The 22,246-nt window shown below is 36.8% G+C and overlaps 1 protein-coding gene across 1 annotated transcript in view; it reads left to right on the forward strand.

Annotated features, from left to right (window-relative positions):
* The first annotated feature begins 390 nt into the window (after positions 1-390).
* The window catches only part of TMEM116 (transmembrane protein 116), an 80,945-nt gene continuing 59,089 nt past the window's right edge, over positions 391-22,246 (forward strand). Inside the window, exons 1-4 of the mRNA XM_008572703.1 lie at positions 391-465; positions 1,033-1,079; positions 1,949-2,012; positions 8,119-8,250. Of these exons, the coding sequence (XP_008570925.1) occupies positions 418-465; positions 1,033-1,079; positions 1,949-2,012; positions 8,119-8,250 (291 nt within the window). The 5' untranslated portion in view covers positions 391-417. The remainder of the gene's footprint in view (positions 466-1,032; positions 1,080-1,948; positions 2,013-8,118; positions 8,251-22,246) is intronic.

Below are 22,246 nucleotides of genomic sequence, written 5' to 3' on the forward strand. Positions count from 1 at the left end.
CTCTCCCATCACAGTCTTCTGTCTCTAAACAGGAACAAGTTTTAAGCAGATCTCCTCTCTTCTACCCCATTTCTTTCTCTCCCTTTTTTCTGTTCCATTTCTAATTTGTGGCTCTATTTATCTTTTCACTATGACTCATACTCTCTACTTTTTATTACTCCTGCCTCTTGCCCCTTCTTACAATTCCTAATGCTTCTTACAACTTTGTTTCCTTGTCACCTGCTCTTTCTATTTTTGTTCCTTCTGCTTAGCTTTCTCCTCCACTTGTCACCACCTCTTTCCTTGTCCTCAAGGTACAGAGCAGGATTAGGTAGGGAGGAGCCCGGCTGGGTTAGGGGTGGAGCCACCTGTGCTTTAGGATTCAGAATCTGACCGAGAAGGATCAGCTGCTTAAGAGTAGCTGGACTGGAAGTCTCTATGGCCTTCCCACTGGAGGCTGGCATTCTGGAGGACAGCTGGGACTCGGTAAGATCAGAAGCTGTCCTTCTTTTTTTGCTCCCCCTTTCTTCTTACCTGTTATGTATTTTCTACTCAGTATGTCTCTCCATACCACTAACTTTTCTTCTATTTCTCTATTGTTTACTATTCTGTTTTTTCTCTCTCTTTTCTAGCTGTCTGTTAGTGAACTCTGTTCGGTATTTGTTTGCCTTTCCTGTTACCCATTCTTTCCACACATCTGTTCTCTCTCAAAATTTAACTTTTCCTACCTCTTCTCCATTTTATTCTTCCCTTTATTAATTTCCTCATTCAACATTATTTTTTCATTCAGTCATTTTCTACCCACCTCTCTATTTTTATCTTACTGTTTCCCGGAGAAGTGGAAGTAAGAGAGGAAAAAAGGAGTCGCCGTGCCCTGCCCTTTCAGGGGCTTTTTCAACCTTCTCTCTCATTATCAGACTCCTAGTATGTTTTGATTAGACTTTGAAGAAGAATTTGTGCTGTACAGATAGTTAATAAACAGTGAAATTGGAGTTGGGTTGAATATTAAGTGTAAAAGGTTTAATTTTATTCTCTCTTCCTTGTGTTACTTAGGTTTTTTCTGCAATACAGTGGATACAATTTGTCATGGCTACTCTGAGGTATGTTTATTTAATCTCGTATAATATGACTGTCTAAACTAGGAAAAGAAAAACTGGAGAATTATGCAGTTTTTCCCCTGGGGATTTGCTTTTATTCTTTAGTTAGAAAGAAATGATATTCTTTACCATGTCAATATTTTCTGAATAATAAAATGTAATAACATCAACAACAATAGCAACAACAAAACAGATTGAGGAATAACATATGAAAATCAGTGGACAACCTGATCAGCAGGATTCACTGCAAAATCAATAGTTAAGTGCTCACTTCAGCAGGACATATTATAAAAATTGGGATGACACAGAGAAGATTGGCATAGTCCCTGTACAAGGATGACATGCAGGGACCGGCCTGTGGCTCACTCGGGAGAGTGCGGTGCTGATAACACCATGGCCACAGGTTCGGATCCCATATAGGGATGGCCAGTTTGCTCACTGGGTGAGTGTGGTGCTGACAACACCAAGTCAAGGGTTAAGATCCCCTTACCGGTCATCTTTTTTTAAAAAAAAAAAAAAGAGAGAGAGAGAGAGACAAGGATGACATGCAAATTTGTGAAGTGTTCCATATTTTTTAAAATTATGTGCAATTTATTTTATTTTATTTTATTTTTTTTATAGATGACCGGTAAGGGGATCTTAACCCTTGACTTGGTGTTGTCAGCACCACGCTCAGCCAGTGAGCGAACCGGCCATCCCTATATGGGATCCGAACCCGTGGCCTTGGTGTTATCAGCACCGCACTCTACCGAGTGAGCCACAGGCCGGCCCTGCAATTTATTTTACATGAATTGTGTCAAACTAAAGAAACAACAACAAAAATCAATAGCAAAATTTTTTTTGTTTTAATGATCATTTTCTATGTCTCTCAGTGTTATAGGTTCAAGTTCACTCATTGCCTATGCTGTATTCCAGAATATACAGAAATCTCCAGAGGTAAGCAATTTCTCTTTGTGTTGGATTTGAACTTTTAGTGACTTAGCCTTTGAAATAAATAACAGAGAGGTGTTACCTGTAATTCACAGAACAATTCTATGAATTAGATACTAGCAAATTTGTCATTATGATATAGTGAGGTATTTTAGGCACTGTCAACAGGGCTCCCTTTTCTTCTAGGTGATTATTTTAATTATAACTTTGAATTCTGAGAGATTAATTACTAAATGTCTATTTCGTTAGTATGTATTAATGATTAAGGTTAAGGAACAGAAAGTGTTGTCTGAAGCCTATATTCACTCTAAGCGTGTCAGGGTCTTGCCTGTAGGTGAGCTTTCTGATTTTGATACTTTCATAAAATTGTTAGTGAGGCTAGAAGATAGTTTAAAGACTTCGCCATATGAAAGATACTTGTTTTGTTGCTCTGGCCTTCAAAGCAATTACAATTAATGGTGAAAACAGAATATAGCTACGAGGGGTCATCAAAAAGTTCATGGAAAGTTTTGTATTATCTTTTAATTCCATTTTTCCACAAACTTTCTGAAATACCTCATACATCCTTTGTTAAACTATTCATACCAAAAATATCAAGGTAAAAACCGTCCTAATTTATCGAGCACTAGGGAGAGTGATATATTTGCTAGCTCAGTAAAGATTTTTAGAGAAATGTAACAACAGTTTCTCTAATCAGCCAAATGGCACAAAATTAGGCAAAATATACTTCAGGACATGTATGTGGGAAAGCTTTTGTATGTAGAAAATGCCACTGGATTTTATTGGACCCACTTCATTATTTATTTATCATATCTTATCTTATCTTATCTATTTATTTATTTATTTTATTTTGGTGGCTGGTTTGGTACAGGGATCAAACCCAGGACCTTGGTATTATCAGCTGTAACTAACTGAGCTAACCGGCCAGCCCTAGACCCACTTTAATAATAAAAAAAATAGCTTCTGTGTGTAGAGCACTTACTATGTTCCAACAATGCTGAGTGTTTTACATACTTTATCTCATTAAGTATCTTCTCTCTTATGAGAAGAATGGTATAGGCCCATTTCACAGATGCGGAAATTGAGACTCAGAGTAGGAAATAACTTGTTCAAGTTACATGGTAAGTAGCAGAACAGGGATTTTCAAAAATCTATACTCTTAACTACAACCCCCTCCAAATTAAACAAAATTTTTACTATTTATTCTAGACATGTGCTTAGTGCTTTAAATACATTTTTCATTTAATCCTTAAAATAACATTGAAGTAGATATTATCAGTTTGATGTTGTAGACAAAGAAATGGAATCCTAATAAGAGTGAGGGACTTTCCTAAGGTCTTAAAGCTAGTAAGTGTTAGAATTAGAATTTGAGTGCATACTACTTTATTCCAAAGCCTCTCCCCACATATGCTTTTTAAACCTCTGAAATATACTGCCTAATGAAAAGAGAATTTTGAAGTTTGAGGTGGAATGTGACTACATAAGTAAAACTCAAAAGTAGAAGTCTTGATGCTGTATCATCATTGCCTGTTAAAGTAATATTAGGCCAAACATCTTCCTTTGATTCAGATCTCCAACTTCAGCACTATTGAACTTTTGAGCTAGATAATTATTTTTGTAGGGGTTGTCCTGCACATTTCACAGGCTTTGTCCATTAAATTCTAATAGCAAAACCTCCCCTCTGCAGTTTTGACAACCAAATATATCTTCAAACATTGCCAAATGTCGCTGAGTTGGAGGAAGGGAGGCAGGTGTACAAAATCATTCCTGATTGAAAACCACTGCTCTAAGGTGACTCGATAGCATGAGAGTGGGTTAGGGCTTCATAAAGATGTAGGGTCTACTTTGAGTTAGATGTGATCTTTAGTTTCTCTGGCTTCAGTTCTCACATGTTTCACATGACCAGAGCCTAGAGGATCTTAGCAATCACTCAGTTAAGTGGTTCCTACACATTCTATTTTCTTGACTGAGGAAAGATTCCAATTTTTCCAGGTTAAAAATATCAGCTGTACTCTACTGTTTTCCTTTTATTTCTTCATCAAAGAACATGTTTTGGTTGGTTGTTTTTGGCGGCTGGCAGGTAACCAGGATTGGACTCTGGTCCACAGTGGTTATCATATCACATTCTTTTTTTTTTTAAAAAGATGACGGGTAAGGGCCGGCCCGGTGGCGCACTCGGTAGAGTGCGGCGCTTGGGAGTGTGGAGGCGCTCCCGCCGAGGGTTCAGATCCCATATAGAGACCGGTCCACTCACTGGTTGAGCACAGTGCGGGCGCGGCACCGAGGGTTGCGATCCCGTTGCCGGTTGCGGTACAGGCGCAACACCGAGGGTTGCGATCCCGTTGCCGGTTGCGGTATGGGCGCAACACCGAGGGTTGCGATCCCGTTACCGGTCACGAGAAAAAGACAAAAAGGAAAAAAAAAAAAAGATGACTGGTAAGGGGATCTTAACCCTTGACTTGGTGTTGTCAGCACCATGCTCACCCAGTGAGCAAACCGGCCATCCCTATATGGGATCCGAACCTGTGGCCTTGGTGTTATTAGCACCGCACTCTCCCGAGTGAGCCACGGGCCGGCCCTATCATATCACATTCTAAACAACTGAGCTAACGAGCCAACCCTCGAAAAAAAAAAAATATTAACAGCAGAAATACAGGGAAGGTTATTATCTGAAAATGACAAAAATGACCTATTAAAAATAATGATAGTAAATTTGAGAAATCTGTGGGAAATATTTTATAGGTCTAGTTGGTTAGACAGTGATGCAGAGAGTCAATATGAAGGGAGAAGAAAGTGGCCAGGCCAGCCAATGTTAAAAAAAATTGAGGCAGATGTACTTCATTGCACTTGTGTGACTTCATTTTCCCATGCAGATAACTTTTGATATTCTTTGTGACTTGATTTCACTTAAATAGAAATATTAAGAAGCAGTATTTTAGAAGACTGCTAATATGACTTGTTTTAGGTCTTTCACTTCACCAGGATAGACCTGGACCCAGAACTTCCCTAGGGAAAACTCATACTGTTTATACAGTGTTTATTCCACCTTATTCTGCATGGAAGCAAAATTTCTTTGTATTTCCTTCAACATAGTTATTGATAAGTTATAAACTTGTGATAGGTCATAGTAAAATATATAAATGTCCCATCTGGCTGGAATTTTAGCAGGCTTACCCAGATTAAAAGCTATATATGGTTAAAATAATAATATCTGATATTTATTAAATACTTTACACTTTAAATTGTGTTTGTTATACATTATTTCACTCATTTATGTTTGTTAGCCAAGGCAACTTGACCATATTAGCAAGGTATGAGCATCTTAACTTTCCTCTTGTTTGGAGGAAAGATAGGAGAAAAATTCCCATTTGTACAGGAGGGGAGATTAGTTTTATATTAGGTAGTATCTGATGAGGACTTAAAAATTTTTAAATGTATTTTTATTGTAATTTATATCAGATATGAACTACAATGCATGAAACATGTATGTACTGTTTAAAGAACGATTATAAACAAACACTAGTGACAAGAAATAGAACATTTTGCACCCCCAGATATACCTATTGCAGTTCTTCCTAATTGCAACTCTCTACCGCACCTGTAGGGGTAACCATTATCTAGATTTTTGTGATAAACATTTTTTTTTTGCTTTTACATACAGTTTACTAGTAATGTACTAGTATGTACCTCTAAATGATTTAGTTTTGCTTGTTTTTGAACTTGACACAAATGGAATGATACTATATGTATTTTTGGTATTTATTGTTTTGTGACTTGCTTATATTCCTCAATATTATTGATATTTTACCATGTTGTGTATAGCTCTAGTTTATTTCATTTTCATTGATGTTTAGCATTCTATAGTATGAATATACCACAATTTATTTACTTATCTATGCTGGTATAAGTACTCATTTTTTAATTCGAAATATTTCAACACATACATATTTGTAGGGTATAATATATTGTTTCAGTATATTGCTGTAAACATTCTTGTACATGTCTTGTAGTGCACAAATGCTTGAATATATCTAGTGTGTTTACCTATCAGAATTTTCATAGGATTTGTACATCTTCTAGATAAATGCCAAACTCTTTCCAGATGATTTCACCAGAAGTTTATGAAATGTCCCATTGTTTTGTGTTCCCGTTAGTATTTGATATTGTCAGACTTTTAAAATTTTTGCAATGGGTGTGTAATTTTTTTCTTATTATGGTTTTAATTTTAATTCCCTTGGTTACTAATGAAGTCAGGCATATTTTCATATGGCTATGGCCATTTAGATTTCCTCTTTTGTTCTGTTTTTTTTGGCTGCTGGCCAGTACAGAGAACTAAACCCTTGACCTCAGTGTTACAAGGCTGAGCTCTAACCAACGGAGCTAACCAGCCAGCCCCTTGTTAAGTTCTTTTGCCCGTTTTTCTGTAGGGTTTCCTTATTGCTTTTTAATTTTTTTTTTAAATATAGGTTGGATACTGGTCCTTTGTCAGTTATATGTGTTAAAAATATCTTCTCTGCATTTGTGACATGTCCTTTCACTTTCTTTTTTTTTTTTTTTTTTCCTTTTTGTCTTTTTTCATGACCGGCAACGGATCGCAACCCTCAGTGTCGCGCCCGTACCGGACCGGGACCGGCCATGGGATCGCAACCCTCGGTGTTGCTCCCGCCCCTCGCTCAGCCAGTGAGCGGCCGGTCTGTATGTGGGATCCGAACCCTCGGCGGGAGCGCCACCGCGCTTCCCAAGCGGCGCACTATAGCAGTGCACCACCGGGCCGGCCTCTTTCACTTTCTTTATGTTGTTTTTTACAGACTGTTTTTGGTTTTGGGTTTTTTTTTTTTCATTTTAATGTGGGTGAATGTTTCCATTATTTCTTTTAGAGCTTTGTGTGTTTTGTTTAGGGAAACTTTTCCTAGCAAGAAGTTGGAGACTCCTGTATTACCTAAAAAAGGCTTCTAGATTTTGCCTTTTACATTTAGGTCTTTAAACCACCTGGAACTGAATTTTGAGGGTAGTATGAAGTATAAAGTAGGGATCCAATTTCATTTTTTTCCCATATGGATAGCATCATATTTTGAAAAGATTACCCTTTTTCCACCAATTGAAAAAGCCATCTTTATCATATATCAAAGGTCTGTATATATTCTTGGGTTCATTTTGGGCTCTCTATTCCATTTTATTCATCTGTTTGCCCATCTTTGTGTTAGTACCACAGTATATGTACTCTAGCTTTATATTAAATCTCAAGATGTGGCAGGGCAAGTTCTCCTCCTTTTTCTTCAAGAGTGTCTTAATTATCTTTATATTTTGTATTTCTACATCAGATTTAGAGTCAGCTTGTCAAGTTTACAGAAAAATCAGTTGTGATTTAATTAAGATTGCATTTAATCTATAGATCAATTTAGGGAGAACTGACATTTTGATAATATTGCATCTTACAATCCATGAGCATGACATATTTATTTACTGATCTTTTTTAGTGTCTCTCAATGAGCACTTTATGATTTTCTTCATAGAAGGACCAAAAATGTTTTTAGATAAGCAGGAATGGGGAGACCAAAAGGAGAAGGATACTAGAAAGTAAGAGGACAGACTTCACCAACATGTCCAAAAATTGAAAGGCAACATATGTAATTCATACTAATGATTTTCCTCACCCCGACTTTTTGTTATTGTTGTAAAAACCTGTTTTTATTTTCTTCAAGCCCTTGACTGCATCCCTAAATACTCAGCAGATAATCTCATTTCCTATTTTAGAAGATGTTGGCTGTGCAACTAGAGTACTCTCAATTGTCTGTTTGTGGTGTGTCTCCACCACAAAATTTCTCATCTGTCATTTGACCCTATATCTGAGAAAGGAGTGTCCCTATGAGTAAGAAGATCCAGTGCTAATCCATCCGTCCGTACTCTGATTCCAGGAAAGTTGGGATAGCTGTGATTACAGATTCCTTCCTATCTGGAGTTTTCCTTTACATTCCCCACAGTCAACTAATGGCAGAGGCCTTGGAAAAATGATGCCCAATTTTCAACTAGAAACATAAAATGTAAAAATAATCGATTGGTGTATTCTCCTAGCTATATCACTTATGAAATGAATATTTTGTTGCTTTGACAGATAAGGCCACTCTTTTATCTGAGCTTCTGTGACCTGCTTCTGGGAATTTGCTGGCTCACTGAGGCACTTCTCTATGGAACTTCAGCAGCCAGTAAGGACATCATCTGCTATAACCTGCAAGCAGTTGGACAGGTAAGTGCTACTAGACTGTGACTGCACCTTGCAAGAAAGGCACACTCAGATCTAAAGAGAAAGCAAAATGATACATCCTGAGAAGTGGAGACCCATTTGTTTATTGTTACACTTTGAAATAATAGGTTTTATCATTTTTCATATTAAAAAACACTACTTATTATAGAAAATTTGGAAAATTCAGAGAAGCAAAACGACAATTAAAATCACCCACACATAATTACTTTTTAATATTTTATATATATTATAATTCTTCCAATCTTTCTATGTGAGTGTATATTTTAAAACAAACAAAATAATACATAAACACTTTTTATAATCTGCTTTTATTATTCAATATATTGTGACCATATTTCTATGTAATGAAACATTCTTCTACAACATCTTTTGAAATGACTGCATGGTTTTGTATTATAGGAATCAAATAAACACTGGGTTTTGAAAATACTACAGACAATTATAATGGATTATATACCTTTCATGAATTTTGTCAATGGATTAACTCACATAGTATCATCAGTATATAATGCTTCTTCTCTATTTATGAGACTTTCAAAATGAGAAAAGTAGAGGTTAAAATGCAGTCTATGCTTACTGCTGGATATTTCCTCTGGAATTTGTTACTAGAGGGGAATTTTTTTTTCAATTTAGTAGGAAAGTAATAACATGTAATTTGTGATATAAAATCTATGCACTAATAGGTTATCTATCTCATAAGTTTAATATGTCTTTGTGACATACTTTGTTCAACCCTTCTGACAGCCTCATAAATTAAATAGAGTAAAGGATGTGTGCTTTCTCAGATAAGGAAATAATACTATAGTTTTTGAAATAAAAATAATCTGCATAAGAATCCTGGACCTGATTAACTTTGTGATGTTGGGCAAGTACTTAATCTTTCTGAATGTCAATCTTCTAATTATAAAATGGCCACTGATAACATTTACTTATGCTTGGTACAAATGTGAATAATATTATTTTGTTTTTTACATCTTTATTGATATATAATGTTACTTTGTTTTTTACATCTTTATTGATATATAATGTTACTTTGTTTTTTACATCTACAATAAACTACATATATTTAAGGTGTACAATTTGATCTGTTTTGACATATGTATACTCCCAGGAAATCATCACCACAAATCAAGATAACAAAAAATTCCTATTTCCATCACCCCCTAAAATCATTTCAGATGTGTTTGCCTTTACCTCATGGAGTGTATGTATTACAATAGCTACTTTTAAAAATATTTTTTGGATATTTCCAATATCTGGCTCATTTCTAGGCTAGTGTCTATTGATTGTTTTTTCCCATGAGAATGGGTCACATTTTCCTGGTCTTTGTATGTCAATTAATTAAGGGTTGTGTCTTAGATGTTGTGAATACTATGTTGCATAGACTCTGGGTCCTTTTATAACTTTTTGGAGATTGCTAATGCTTTTGTTTAGCAGGCAATCAACCTGATTAGGATTAGAATATAAATTTTGTCTCATCATCTGTGGGCAGTGGTTCAAATCTCAGTCTGATTCTCTAATCCTTGGCTATGCTGATTTGGGATTGTCGTGCATATGCATGGTAGAGAAGTTAGGCTGAGACTTGTATGGATCATACAGGAATTAAGGCAACCCCTTTCCTGGCTCTCTCACTTCTGGGATTCCCTGCATACTTGCCTGCTGAAAGGGGGTCCTTTTCTGATTTCTGTGGCCTGAAGATACATTTCTATCAGAGTTTTAGATGCCTTTATTGAGCAGCATCATGAGAGATGCTTGAGAGATGCTTGGGTACATGCTTGAGAGAGAAGGGGCAAAAAACTTCGGGAAACAATTCTGTGCAGTTCATTTTGACTCCCTTCCACAATCCACCTGTTTTTGTTTACTTTTCAGAGTCCTCAAGTAGTTTTTTATATTTTTCCCAGTGTTCTTGTTTGTAATCAACAGGAGGGTGGGCTGGAGAGGGATTAAACACACTAACTTATTTTGTTTCTTTGTTTTATTCTTAAAAATTGTGGTAAAATATTCATAACATAAAATTTACCATTTTAACCACTTAATTTTAATTGTGTTAAAAATACATTACATAAGACTTACAATCTTCACCATTTTTAGGTGTACTGTTCATTAGCACTGAACATTCATTGTTGCGCAACCATCACCATTATTCATCTCCAGAACTTTTTCATCATCCCAAACTGAAACTCTGTACCCATTAAACAATAACTTCCCATTACCCCCCTACTCCCAGCCCCTGATAACGACTGTTCTACTTTTGTCTCTATGAATTTGACTACTATAGGTACCTCATATTAGTGGAATTATATAATATTTGTCCTATTGTGTCTGGTTTATTTCACTTAACATAACGTCTTTATGGTTCATCCATGTTGTACCATATGTCAGAATTGCATTCCTTTTCATGTCTGAATTACATTTTATTGTATGCACATACCAGATTTTGTTTATCCATTCAAGTGTCAATGGATACTTGGGATGCTTCCATTTTTTGTATATTGCGACTAACGCTGTTATAAATATTGATGTTCAAATATCTGTTTGAGCCCCTGTTTTCAATTCTTTTGTGTATATACACAGACGTGGAATTACTGGATCACATGGGAATTCTGTTCAATTTTTCAAGGAACCACCATACTGTTTTCTTTTCTTTTTTTTTTTTTTTAAAAGATGACCGGTAAGGGGATCTTAACCCTTGACTTGGTGTAGTCAGCACCATGCTCAGCCAGTGAGCGAACCGGCCATCCCTATGTGGGATCCGAACCCGGGGCCTTGGTGTTATCAGCACCGCACTCTCCCGAGTGAGCCACAGGCCGGCCCACCATACTGTTTTCTATAGCAGCTACATCATTTTAAATTTCTATCAGCAATGCATAGGTTTGCAGTTTCTCTACATCCATACCAATGCTTGTTGATTTCTTTTCTTGTTTTTTTTTTTTTTTATAGTAGCCATCCTAATGGATGTAAAGTGGTATTTCGTTACAGTTTCAATTTGCATTTCCCTTACGATTAGTGCTGTTGAGCATCTTGTGCTTATTGGCCATTTGTGTATCTTCTTTGAAATGTCTGTTCAAGTCTTTGGCCATTTTTAAATCAGGCTGTTTTTTGTTGTTGAGCTGTAGGAATTCTTCATATAGTCTGTATATTAACCCCTTATCAGACATACAATTTGCAAATATTTTCTCCCATTCCATAGGTTGCTTTTTCAATCTGTTGATTGTGTCCTTTGTTGCACAGAAGCTTTTAAAACTTTGATGTAGTCCAATTTCCCTGTTTTTTCTTTTGTTGCTTGTGGTGTTGATGTCTTATCCAAGAAATTATTGCCACATCCAATGTCATGAAGCTTTTATTCCATGTTTTCTTTTAAGAGTTTTCTAGTTTTAGGTCTTTGATCTATTTTGAGTTAATTTTTGTATATAATGTAAGGTCAGGGTCCAGCTTCATTCTTTTGCATGTGGATATCAAGTTTCCCCAGTACTATCTGTTGAAAAGAGTGTCCTTTCTCCATTTAATGGTTTTGGCACCCTTGTTGAAAACATATGACCATATACAAGGGTACTTAAAAAAATTCATTGAAAAATTGAATTAAAGGGCCAGCCTGTGGCTCACTCGGGAGAGTGTGGTGCTGATAAAACCAAGGCCATGGGCTCGGATCCCATATAGGGATGGCCGGTTGCTCACTGGGTGAGCACGGTGTTGACAACACCAAGTCAAGGGTTAAGATCCCCTTACCGATCATCTTTAAAAAAAAAAAGAAAGAAAAATTGAATTAAAGATAATACAAATTTTTACATAAACTTTTTGAAGACTGCTTTTATGTGAGGGTTCATTTCTGGGCTCTCTATCCTGATCCATTAGGTCTATATTTCTATCTTTATGCCAATACCTCACTGTTTTGATTGCTATTGCTTTGTAGTAAGTTTTGAAACCAAGAAGTGTGAGTCCTCCAAGTTTGTTCTTTTTTTTCAAGATTGTTTTGGCTATTTGGGACCCCTTGAGATTCCATATGAATTTTACTATGGAGTTTTCTATTTCTGCAAAACAAATGTTTTGGGGATTTTGATAGGGATTGCACTGAATCCATAGGTCACTTAGGGTAGTATTGATATCTTGATAATAGTAAGTCTTCCAGTCCATGAACATGGTTGTCTTTGCATTTATTGGTGTCTTCTTCAATTTCTTTTAGCAATGTTTTGCAGTTTTCAGTGTACAAGTCTTTTGACTGCTTGGTCAGGTTTATTCCTAAGTATTCTTTTTAATGATATCATAAATGGAATTACTTTTTTAATTTCTTTTTTGGATGGTTCAGTGTTAGTATATAGAAATGCAACTGATTTTTGAGTGTTGATTTTGTATCTGGCTACTTTGCTGAATAATTTATTAGTTCTAACAGTTTTTCGTGTGTGTGTAATATTTAGGGTTTTCTACATATAAGATCATGTCATCTGTGAACAGATAATTTTATGTCTTCTTTTCCAGTTTGGTTATCTTTTGTTTTTTCTTCTTGTCTAATATTCTAGCTAGGACTTCTAGTGCTATGTTGAGTAGAAGTGGCAAAAGCAGGCATCCTTGCCTCATTCCTTAACTTAGAAGAAAAGCTTTTAGTTTTTCACCATTGAGTATGATGTTATCTGTGGGCTTTTCATATATGGCCTTTATTATGTTGTGGTAGTTTCCTTCCATTTATAGTTTTTTAAAAATTTTTGTCATAGGGCCGGCCCAGTGGCGCACTGCTACAGTGCGCCGCTTGGGAGCGTGGTGGCGCTCCCGCCGAGGGTTCGGATCCCACATACAGACCGGCCGCTCACTGGCTGAGCGAGGTGCGGGCGCAGCGCCGAGGGTTGCGATCCCGTTGCCAGTCATGAAAAAAGACAAAAAAAAGGAAAAAAAAAAAATTTTTGTCATAAAACGGTGTTGAATTTTGTCAAATGCTTTTTCTGCATTAATTGAGATGATCACGTAGTTTTTTCCCCTTCTGTTAATGTGGTGTATAACATGGATTGATATTTTTGTATGTTGAACCATCCTTGCATTCCAAGAATAAATCCTGTTTGGTTATGGTGTATAATCCCTTCAGTGTGCTGTTGAATCTGGTTTGCTACTATTTTTTTGAGGATTTTTGCATCAGTATTTATTAGGGATTTTGGTCTGTTGTTTTCTTGTAGTATCTTTGTCTGGCTTTGGTGTCAGGATAATACTGGCCTCATAGAATGAATTTAAAAGTGTTCCTTCCTGGGCCAGCCCCTGTGGCTCACTCAGGAGAGTGCGGTGCTGGTAGTGCCAAGGCCGCGGATTCAGATCCTATATAGGGATGGCTGGTGCACTCACTGGTTGAGTGTGGTGCAGACTGCACCATGCCGAGGGTTGTGATCCCCTTACTGGTCAAAAAAAAAAAAAAGTGTTCCCTCCTATTCAATTTTTTGGAATAGCTTGAGGAGTACTGGGTGTTTAATTATTTTTTGAATACTTGATAGAATTTACCAATGAAGCCATCTAGTCCTGGGCTTTTCTTTGTTGGAAGGTTTTCCATCATTGATTAAATCTCCTTACTAGTTATGGATCTGTTTGGATCTTCCATTTGTAAACTATTTTTTTAAAGACTGTATTCTTTGCTCTGTATGGTCACTGAAGTTTCCTTCCATTACTTTAGTGGTGAGCTCGTGTGTGTACAGAGAATTCCTTAAATGTCTGGTATAAAAACAAACAAAAACCTCTCCTGCTCTTTGCATATTGGCTCTGTGTTGGGGCATTCCTTCAATTTTTAGCTAGGGTCATTTAGAACTCTGCCTTAACCTTCACTTCCTGTTTGCATGAAACCGAAAGGTCAAACGGAGGTGAAAGTATATACCTTTTCTAAATGTATGTCCTACTCTGGACATGTACGTGGTCTTCTAGATACCCTAGTATACACAGGCACTTTTCTTATTTATTTATTTTTTAAATTGAGAAATGAAAATTGCATACATTTATGGTGTACAACATGTTTTGATATATGTGTACATTGTGGAATGGCTAAGTCAAGCTAGTTCACATATTCATTTCCTCACATACTTAACATTTTTTGTGGTGAGAACACTTAAAATCTCTGAGTGATTTTCAGCTATACAGTACGTTGTTATTAATTATAGTCACCATGTTATACAATAGATCTGTTGAACTTATTTCTTCTATCTAACTGAAATTTTGTATCCTTTGACCAATCACACTCCTTCCTGCAAGCCCTTGGTAATGACCATTCTACTCTCTGCTTCTATGAATTCAACTTTTAAAAATTTCACATATAAGTGAAATAATGCAGTATTTGTTTTTCTGTGCCTGTCTTATTTCACTTAGGACAATGTCCTCCAAATTTATCCATGTTTTTGAAAATGACAAGATTTCCATCTTTGTAAAGTCTGAATAATATTACATTGTGTACGAGGGTACTTCAAAAAGTTCATGGGAAAATAAAGCTAAAAAATAATACGCATCTTTCCATGAACTTTTTGACGTACCCTTGTATATATAGCACATTTTCTTTATCCATTCATCTGTTGATGGACTCTTGGGTTGATTCCATATCTTGGCTTTGGTGAATAATAAATGCAGTCATTTCTCCGATGTATCTCCTTCCCCAGCCTCTTTCTCAGGCTTTTGGTTCTCTCTGCTGTTTGTCCCATGTGTTATACCTTGCCCCAGGAGGCTGCAGCTAGTATATTTGCATTTAAGTGCTTTTGACAAATGCTGCCTTGGAGGCTACTCTTGCCCTGAGAAAATTCTGAGGTGGGTGAAATAAAGACAAGTCCCTAAGCTGATATTGCAGGGAAGCACCAAATAGGTCAAAATATACAACCACAATTATTTGAAAATAAGGTCTATATTGACCAATCTGGCATCAGCAACCAGCACTAGGAGTACAAGCTTCTATCCCCACAGCTGCCATTGAGCTGGAAAGTAAGGAATGGTAAGGCAGGTAAGTTAAAATGCCACAACACTCTCTTACCAAAATTTACCAGCATCTTTCTTCATTAAGCATTCCTCTGGTTTTTGTAAAATTTTGACTAGATTTCAGAGCCCCCCAGAATTGATTTTGACAGTTTTTTCCCCCAGCTTAATTGTTGCTTTAGTGGAAGGATGGATTTTTGGAGTCCTGTACTCCATTATTTTCCATGATGTTACTCTGCTTATTTTTTGAAATAGCTTTATTGAAGTATAATTGACATACAATAAACAGCAAATATTTAAAATGTACAATTTGGGGGCCGGCCCAGTGGCGCACTGGATAGTGCGCCGCTTGGGAAGCGCGGCGGCGCTCCCGCCCGAGGGTTTGGATCCCACATACAGACCGGTTCCCGCTCACTGGCTGAGCGAGGCGCGGGAGCAACACCAAGGGTTGCAATCCCGTTGCCGGTCCCCGGTCCGGTACGGGGGCAACACTGAGGGTTGCGATCCATTGCCGGACACGGAAAAGGACAAAAAAATGTACAATTTGATACATTTTGACATATATGTGTATACTCTTGAAAGCATAACATCAATCAGGAGAGTTAACATAATTTCTCACTTCCCCCAAATTTTCTTGTGCCCCTTTGTAATTCTTTTCTTCTGCCCCTCTTTGCATTCCACCTCCAAGCAACCAGTGATTGGCTTTCTGTCACTAGAGATTTGTTTGCACTTTCTAGAGAGTTATATAACTGGAATTGTGGAGTATGTATTCTTTTTTTAATCTAGATTTTGTCACTGTTTTAAGATTCATCTGTGTTGTTGCATGTGTCAATAGCTCATTCCTATTCATTACTGAGTAGTTTTCCATTACTACTATGGTATGGATTTACCACAGTTTGTATATTCATTCATTTCTTCATAGACATAAACGACATTTTCAATTTTTAGCTATTAAAAATAAAGCCGCTACGGACATTTTTGTACATGTCTTTGTGTAAACATATCTTGCCTGGGGCCGGCCCGTGGCTCACTCGGGAGAGTGCGGTGCTGATAACACCAAGGCCCCGGGTTCGGATCCCATATAGGGATGGCCGGTTCGCTCACTGGCTGAGCGTGGTGCTGACAACACCAAGTCAAGGGTTGGGATCCCCTTACCGGTCATCTTTTAAAAAAAAAAAAACAAAAAAACATATCTTGCCTTACCTCTTGGGTAAATAGCTAGTAGTAGAATGATTGTATTATATGGTAGTTTTATATTTAAGTTTTCAAGAAAGTGCCAAAGTGTTTTACAAAATTGTTATACCTTTTTAATATACACCTGCATTAGTCTGCTTGGGCTCTCATTACAAAATACTATAGACCAGGTGGCTTAAATAACACAAATTTATTTTCTGACAGTTTTGGAGGCAAGAAGTCCAAGACTAAGATGCCAGAAAATTCAGTTTCTTGTGTGGCCTCTCTTCCGGGCTTGCAAACAGCTGCTTTCTCACCCTGTCCCACATGACCTTTTCTCTGTGCATGCTCTGGGAGAGAGAGCTCTGGTGTCTCTTCCTCTTCTTATAAGGTCACGAGTCCTATTAGATTTGAACTTCACCTTTATATGACCTCATTTAACCTTAATTCCCTCTTTAGAGGCCCTATCTCCAAATACATTGGGCTTAGGGATTCAGCATATGAATTTTTGGGGTGGCACAATTCAGTCCATAGCAATACCTTTAAACAGTGTTTGAGTGTTCCATATCCCTATCTGTGTCAATATTTGGTATGGTCAGTCACTTTAATTTCATTTTATTGTGTGTGTATTGCAGTCTCGTGGCTTTGTATTTTCCCTCATGACTGATATTATTGAATATATTTACATAAACTTATTTGACATCCAGATTTTTTCTTTGGTGAAGTTCATATTGTTAGCCCACTTTAAAAATTAGGTTATTTATCTCATTGTTGAGTTTTTTTTTTTTTTTTTTGTCTTTTGTCTTTTTTCCGTGTCCGGCAATGGATCGCAACCCTCAGTGTTGCCCCCGTACCGGACCGGGGACCGGCAACGGGATTGCAAGCCTCGGTGTTGCTCCCGCGCCTCGCTCAGCCAGTGAGCGGGAACCGGTCTGTATGTGGGATCCAAACCCTCGGGCGGGAGCGCCGCCGCGCTTCCCAAGCGGCGCACTATCCAGTGCGCCACCGGGCCGGCCCCTCATTGTTGAGTTTTGAGAAGATTTTATCTATTCTAGGTACAAGTTGTTTATGACATATGTGCTTTGCAAAGATTTTCTCCCAGTCTGTGGTTTATCTTTTCATGCTCTTAACAGTCTCTTTTGAAGAACAGAAGTTTTGATTTTGATAAAGTCTCATTTATCAGTTTGTTCTTTTATTGTGAGAAGCCTTTGCCTAACTCGAGATCACAAAGATTATTTTCCTATGTTTACTTTTAGAAGTTTTATAATTTTAGGGTTTAAATTTACATCTGGATCCAATTTGAGTTAGTATATTAACTGTGTGATGTATGGGTACAAGTTTTAGCATTTGGATATGTATTCCAGCACCATGTGTTGAAAATACTACCTTTTCTCTAATGTATTACCTTGTGCTGTTTTCAAAAATCATTTGTGTATATATTTGTTGGTTTAGTTCTGGACTGTGTTAGTCTGTTTCTGTTGCTTATAACAAAATACCTGAAACTGGATAATTTGTAAAGAAACAATACTTATTGCTTAAAGTTTTGGAGACTGGGAAGTCCAAAGTCCAGAGAACACATCTGATGAGGGCCTTCTTTGGTGGTGACTTCAGTGAAGCAAAGTATCACATTGTGAGAAAGGCAGAAGCAAGACAGACAGAGAGAGAGAGAAAGAGAGAGAGAGCTCCTCACTTGCCCTTCTTTTAAAGCCCTCAGAACTATGCCCATAACCATCATTAAACCATCAACTTATTAGTCCATTTACTAGGACATGGTCTTTACAATCTAATCGCCACTTTAAGTCCTCACCTCTCAATTACCATAATAGGATTTCCCACCCTCTTGACACTGTCACAGTGGAGGTTAAGTTTCTGATACATGGACTTTGAGAGACACAATTCAATCCACAGCATGGACTCTTTATTTATTCCATTGATCTATTTTTTATCTCTATGTAAACACCACAGTGTTTTTTATAGGTTTTATTTTTAGAACAGTTTTAAATATGCAGAAAAGTTGGGCAAATAGTACAGAGAGTTCCCATATACCTGCCCTGTCCTCTCCAGTCCTCCTCGTTCCCCTATAATTAACATTTTGGCCTCAGTGTGGTATATTTGTTACTATTGATGAACCAATATTGATACGTCATTATTCACTAAAGTTGATAGTACATTAAAGTTCAGTCTTTGTGTTGTACAGTTTCACAGGTTTTGACAAATGGATACTGTCATGTTTCCACACTTAGAGTATCGTTCAGAATAGTTTCACTATCCTAAAAATTTCTCTTCACCCATTCATCTTCTTCCCCTCTCCCTTCCCCTGGAAGCCCACTGGTATTTTTTACTGTTTCTATAGTTTTATCTTTTCTAGAACATCATATGTTGGAATCATACAGCACATTGTCTTTTTAGATTGACTATTTCACTTAGCAATATGTATTTAAGATTCCTCCAGGTCTTTTTATGACTTGATAACTCATTTCTTTTATTCATTGTATGGATTTACCACAGTTTTTTTCATTCATTCACCTATTGTAAGACATCTAGATTGCTTCCAGTTTGGGGCAATTATGAATAAAGCTGCTGTATGAGAGAATTGTATTAAGTGAAACGAGTCAGGCACAGAAAGAGAAATACCACATGTTCTCACTTACTGGTGGAAGCTAAAAATAAATAAATTCACACACACACACACACACACCAAAAAAAAAAAAACGGGGGGGGGAGAAGATATAACAACTACAATTCCTTGAAGTTGATACGACAAGCAAACAGAAAGGACATTGTTGGGTGGGAGGGAGGAGAGGGAGGAGGGAGGGAGGTTTCGGTAATGGGCCACAATAATCAACCACATTGTATATGGACAAAATAAAAATTTAAAGAAAAAAAAAAAGAATAAAGCTGCTGTAAACATTAGTATGTAGGTTTTTGTGTGGACATAAGTTTTCAATTCAATTGGGGAGATAACTAGAAGCATGATTGCTGGATTATATGGTAAGCCTGTGTTTAGCTTGGTAAGAACTTGCCAAACTCTCTTCCAAAATGGCTATATCCTTTATCATTCCCACCAATAATAAATGAGAGCCCCTGTTGCTCCTCATCCTTATCAGCATTTGGTGTGAGTGCTTTGGATTTTAACCATTCTAATAGGTGTGTAGTGGTTTCTCATTGTAGTTTTAATTTTCAGTTCCCTAATTGCATATGGTATTGAGCATCTTTTCATATGCTCATTTTCGACCCGTATATGTTCTTTGGTGAGGTATCCAAATTTTCTGTTTTCTTATTGTTGAGTTTTACTAGTCATTAGTATATTGTGGATATAATTCCTCAATCAAATATGTTTTGGAAATGTTTTCTTCCAGTTTGTGGCTTATCTTTTTATTCTTTTAACAAAGTCTTTTTGTAGAACAGATTTTTTTTTTAATTTTGTTTTTTTTTTCAATGAGGCAAAATTCATATAACATAAAATTAACAAATTTTTTTTGTCTTTTTTTTTTGTGTGTTTTTCAATGAGGCAAAATTCATATAACATAAAATTAACAAATTTTTTTTGTCTTTTTTTTTGTGTGTGTGTGACTGGTAAGGGAATCACAACCCTTGGCTTGGTGTCGCCCGCACCGCGCTCAGCCAGTGAGCGCACCGGCCAGCCCTATATAGGATCCGAACCCATGGTAGGGGTGCTGCTGCGCACCCAAGCGCCGCACTCTCCCAAGTGCACCACGGGGCCGGCCCTAAAATTAACAATTTTTAAGTGAACAACTCAGTAGCATTTAGCACATTTATGATATTGTTCAACCACCAGCTCTGTGTAGTTCCAAATCATTTTTATTACCCTAAGAGGAAACCCTGTACTTGTTTAGAAGTTACTCCCCGCCCCTCTTCTGTCAGCTCCTAGAAACCACCAGTCTGCTTTCTGTCTTCTTGCTGTCTCTATATTCTGGATATTTACTATAAATGGAATAATAAAATATGTAACATTTGGGGTCTGGTTTCTTTCACTTAGCATAACGTTTTCAGCATTCATCCATGTCGTAGTGTGTATCCATACTTCATTCCTTTTTATAGCCAAATAATGTTCCATTGTATATATATACCACAATTTATTCATCCATTCATCCACTGATAAATACGTGGGTTGTTTTCACCTTTTGGCTAATGTGACGAGTGCTGCTGTGAATGTGTGTACATGTATTTATTTGAATATCTATTTTCTAATAAAGTCCAACCTGCTCATGTTTTCTTTCATAGACCTTGGTTACCTAGATTTCCCCCTGTATTATCATCTAGAAATTTTATAGTTTTGTATTTTACATTTAGGTATATGACTTGAGTTAATTTTTTGAAAGGTGTAAGGTCTTTGTCTTCATATTTTTGCATATGGATATCCGTAGTTCTAGCACCATTTGATGAAAAGGCTGCCTTTCATGAATTCTGTCATGAATTTCCTCTGATCCTTTGTCAAAGATCAGTTGACTATATTAGTGTTAGCATGGTGTCTTAGTTTGGGCTGCTATAACAAAGTACCACATACTGGGTGGCTTACACAACAAACGTTCATTTCTCATAGTTCTGGAGGCTGAGAAGTCCAAGAGCAAAATATGAACAGATCTGGTCTGTGATGAGAGCTCATCTCCTGATTTGGAGATGGCTGTCTTCTCGTTGTATCCTCACTTGATGGAGAGCAGAGAGAGCAAGCTCTGTTATGTCTTTTTATAAAGGCATTAAACCCATTCGTGAGGGCTTCACCCTTGTGAGCTAATTGTCTCCCAGAGGCCCGACCTCCTAATACTATAACATTGGGGATCAGGATTTCAACATATAAATTTTGACAGACAAACTCAGTTCATAACACATGGAATACCTTTGTACATCCATTAACTTTTAATCTATCTGTGACTTTATATTTAAAGTGGATTTTTGTAGACACATATAGTTGGGTCTTGTTTTTTTAATCCACTCTGATAGTCACTGTATTTTATTTATTTATTTATTTATTTATTGGCAGCTGGCTGGTACAGGGATCCAAAACCTTGACTTTGGTGTTATAACACCATGTTTTAACCAACTGAGCCGGTCAGGCTGATAGTCACTGTATTTTAATTGGTTTATTTAGATGATTCATATTTTAAAGCAATTATTGATATAGTTGGATTAATATCTATAATATTTATAACCATTTTCTATTTGTTGCACCTGTTCTTTGTTCCTTTCTTTATCTTCCCCTTTTTTTCCTTCTCTGGTTTTAGTTGAGCATCTTTTTATCATCCTATTTTTCTCGCTTCTCTTCGCATATCAGTTCTACTTCCTTCAAAATATTTTTTAGTCATTGCCCTAGAATTTGCCATATAAATTTACTAATCTAAGTTCACTTTCAAATAAAGCTGTACTGCTTTGTGGGCAGTGCAGTTACCTTATAACAGAGTATTTCTCATTGTTCTTTCCTGTCCCTTATAACACTGTCGTTTTTTATTTCACTTATGTGATACATAACTCAATACATTTTTGGTCTTATTACTATGAAGAAAACATCATCTATTTTATCAATTAAGAATAGGAAAAATAAAATATTTTACTTTAGCTTCATTTATTCCTTCTTCTCCTTTTTTTATGTAGATCCAAGTTTACTGACCTATACAATTTTCATTCTCTCTGAAGAACTTTTTTAACATTTCTTGCAAAGCAGGTCTACTGATGACAGTTTTTCTTTGTCTGAAAAGTCTTTATTTCACCTTCACTTATTTTATTGAGGTGAGATTCACATAACATAAAAGTAACTCTTTTATTTATTTTTATTTTTTTTGTCTTTTTTTCCGTGTCCGGCAACGGATCGCAACCCTCAGTGTTGCCCCCGTACCGGACCGGGGACCGGCGACGGGATCGCAAGCCTCGG

Source organism: Galeopterus variegatus, unplaced genomic scaffold (genome assembly GCF_000696425.1).
Source record: "Galeopterus variegatus unplaced genomic scaffold, G_variegatus-3.0.2 Scaffold823, whole genome shotgun sequence".
NCBI classification, from domain to species: Eukaryota; Metazoa; Chordata; class Mammalia; order Dermoptera; family Cynocephalidae; genus Galeopterus; species Galeopterus variegatus.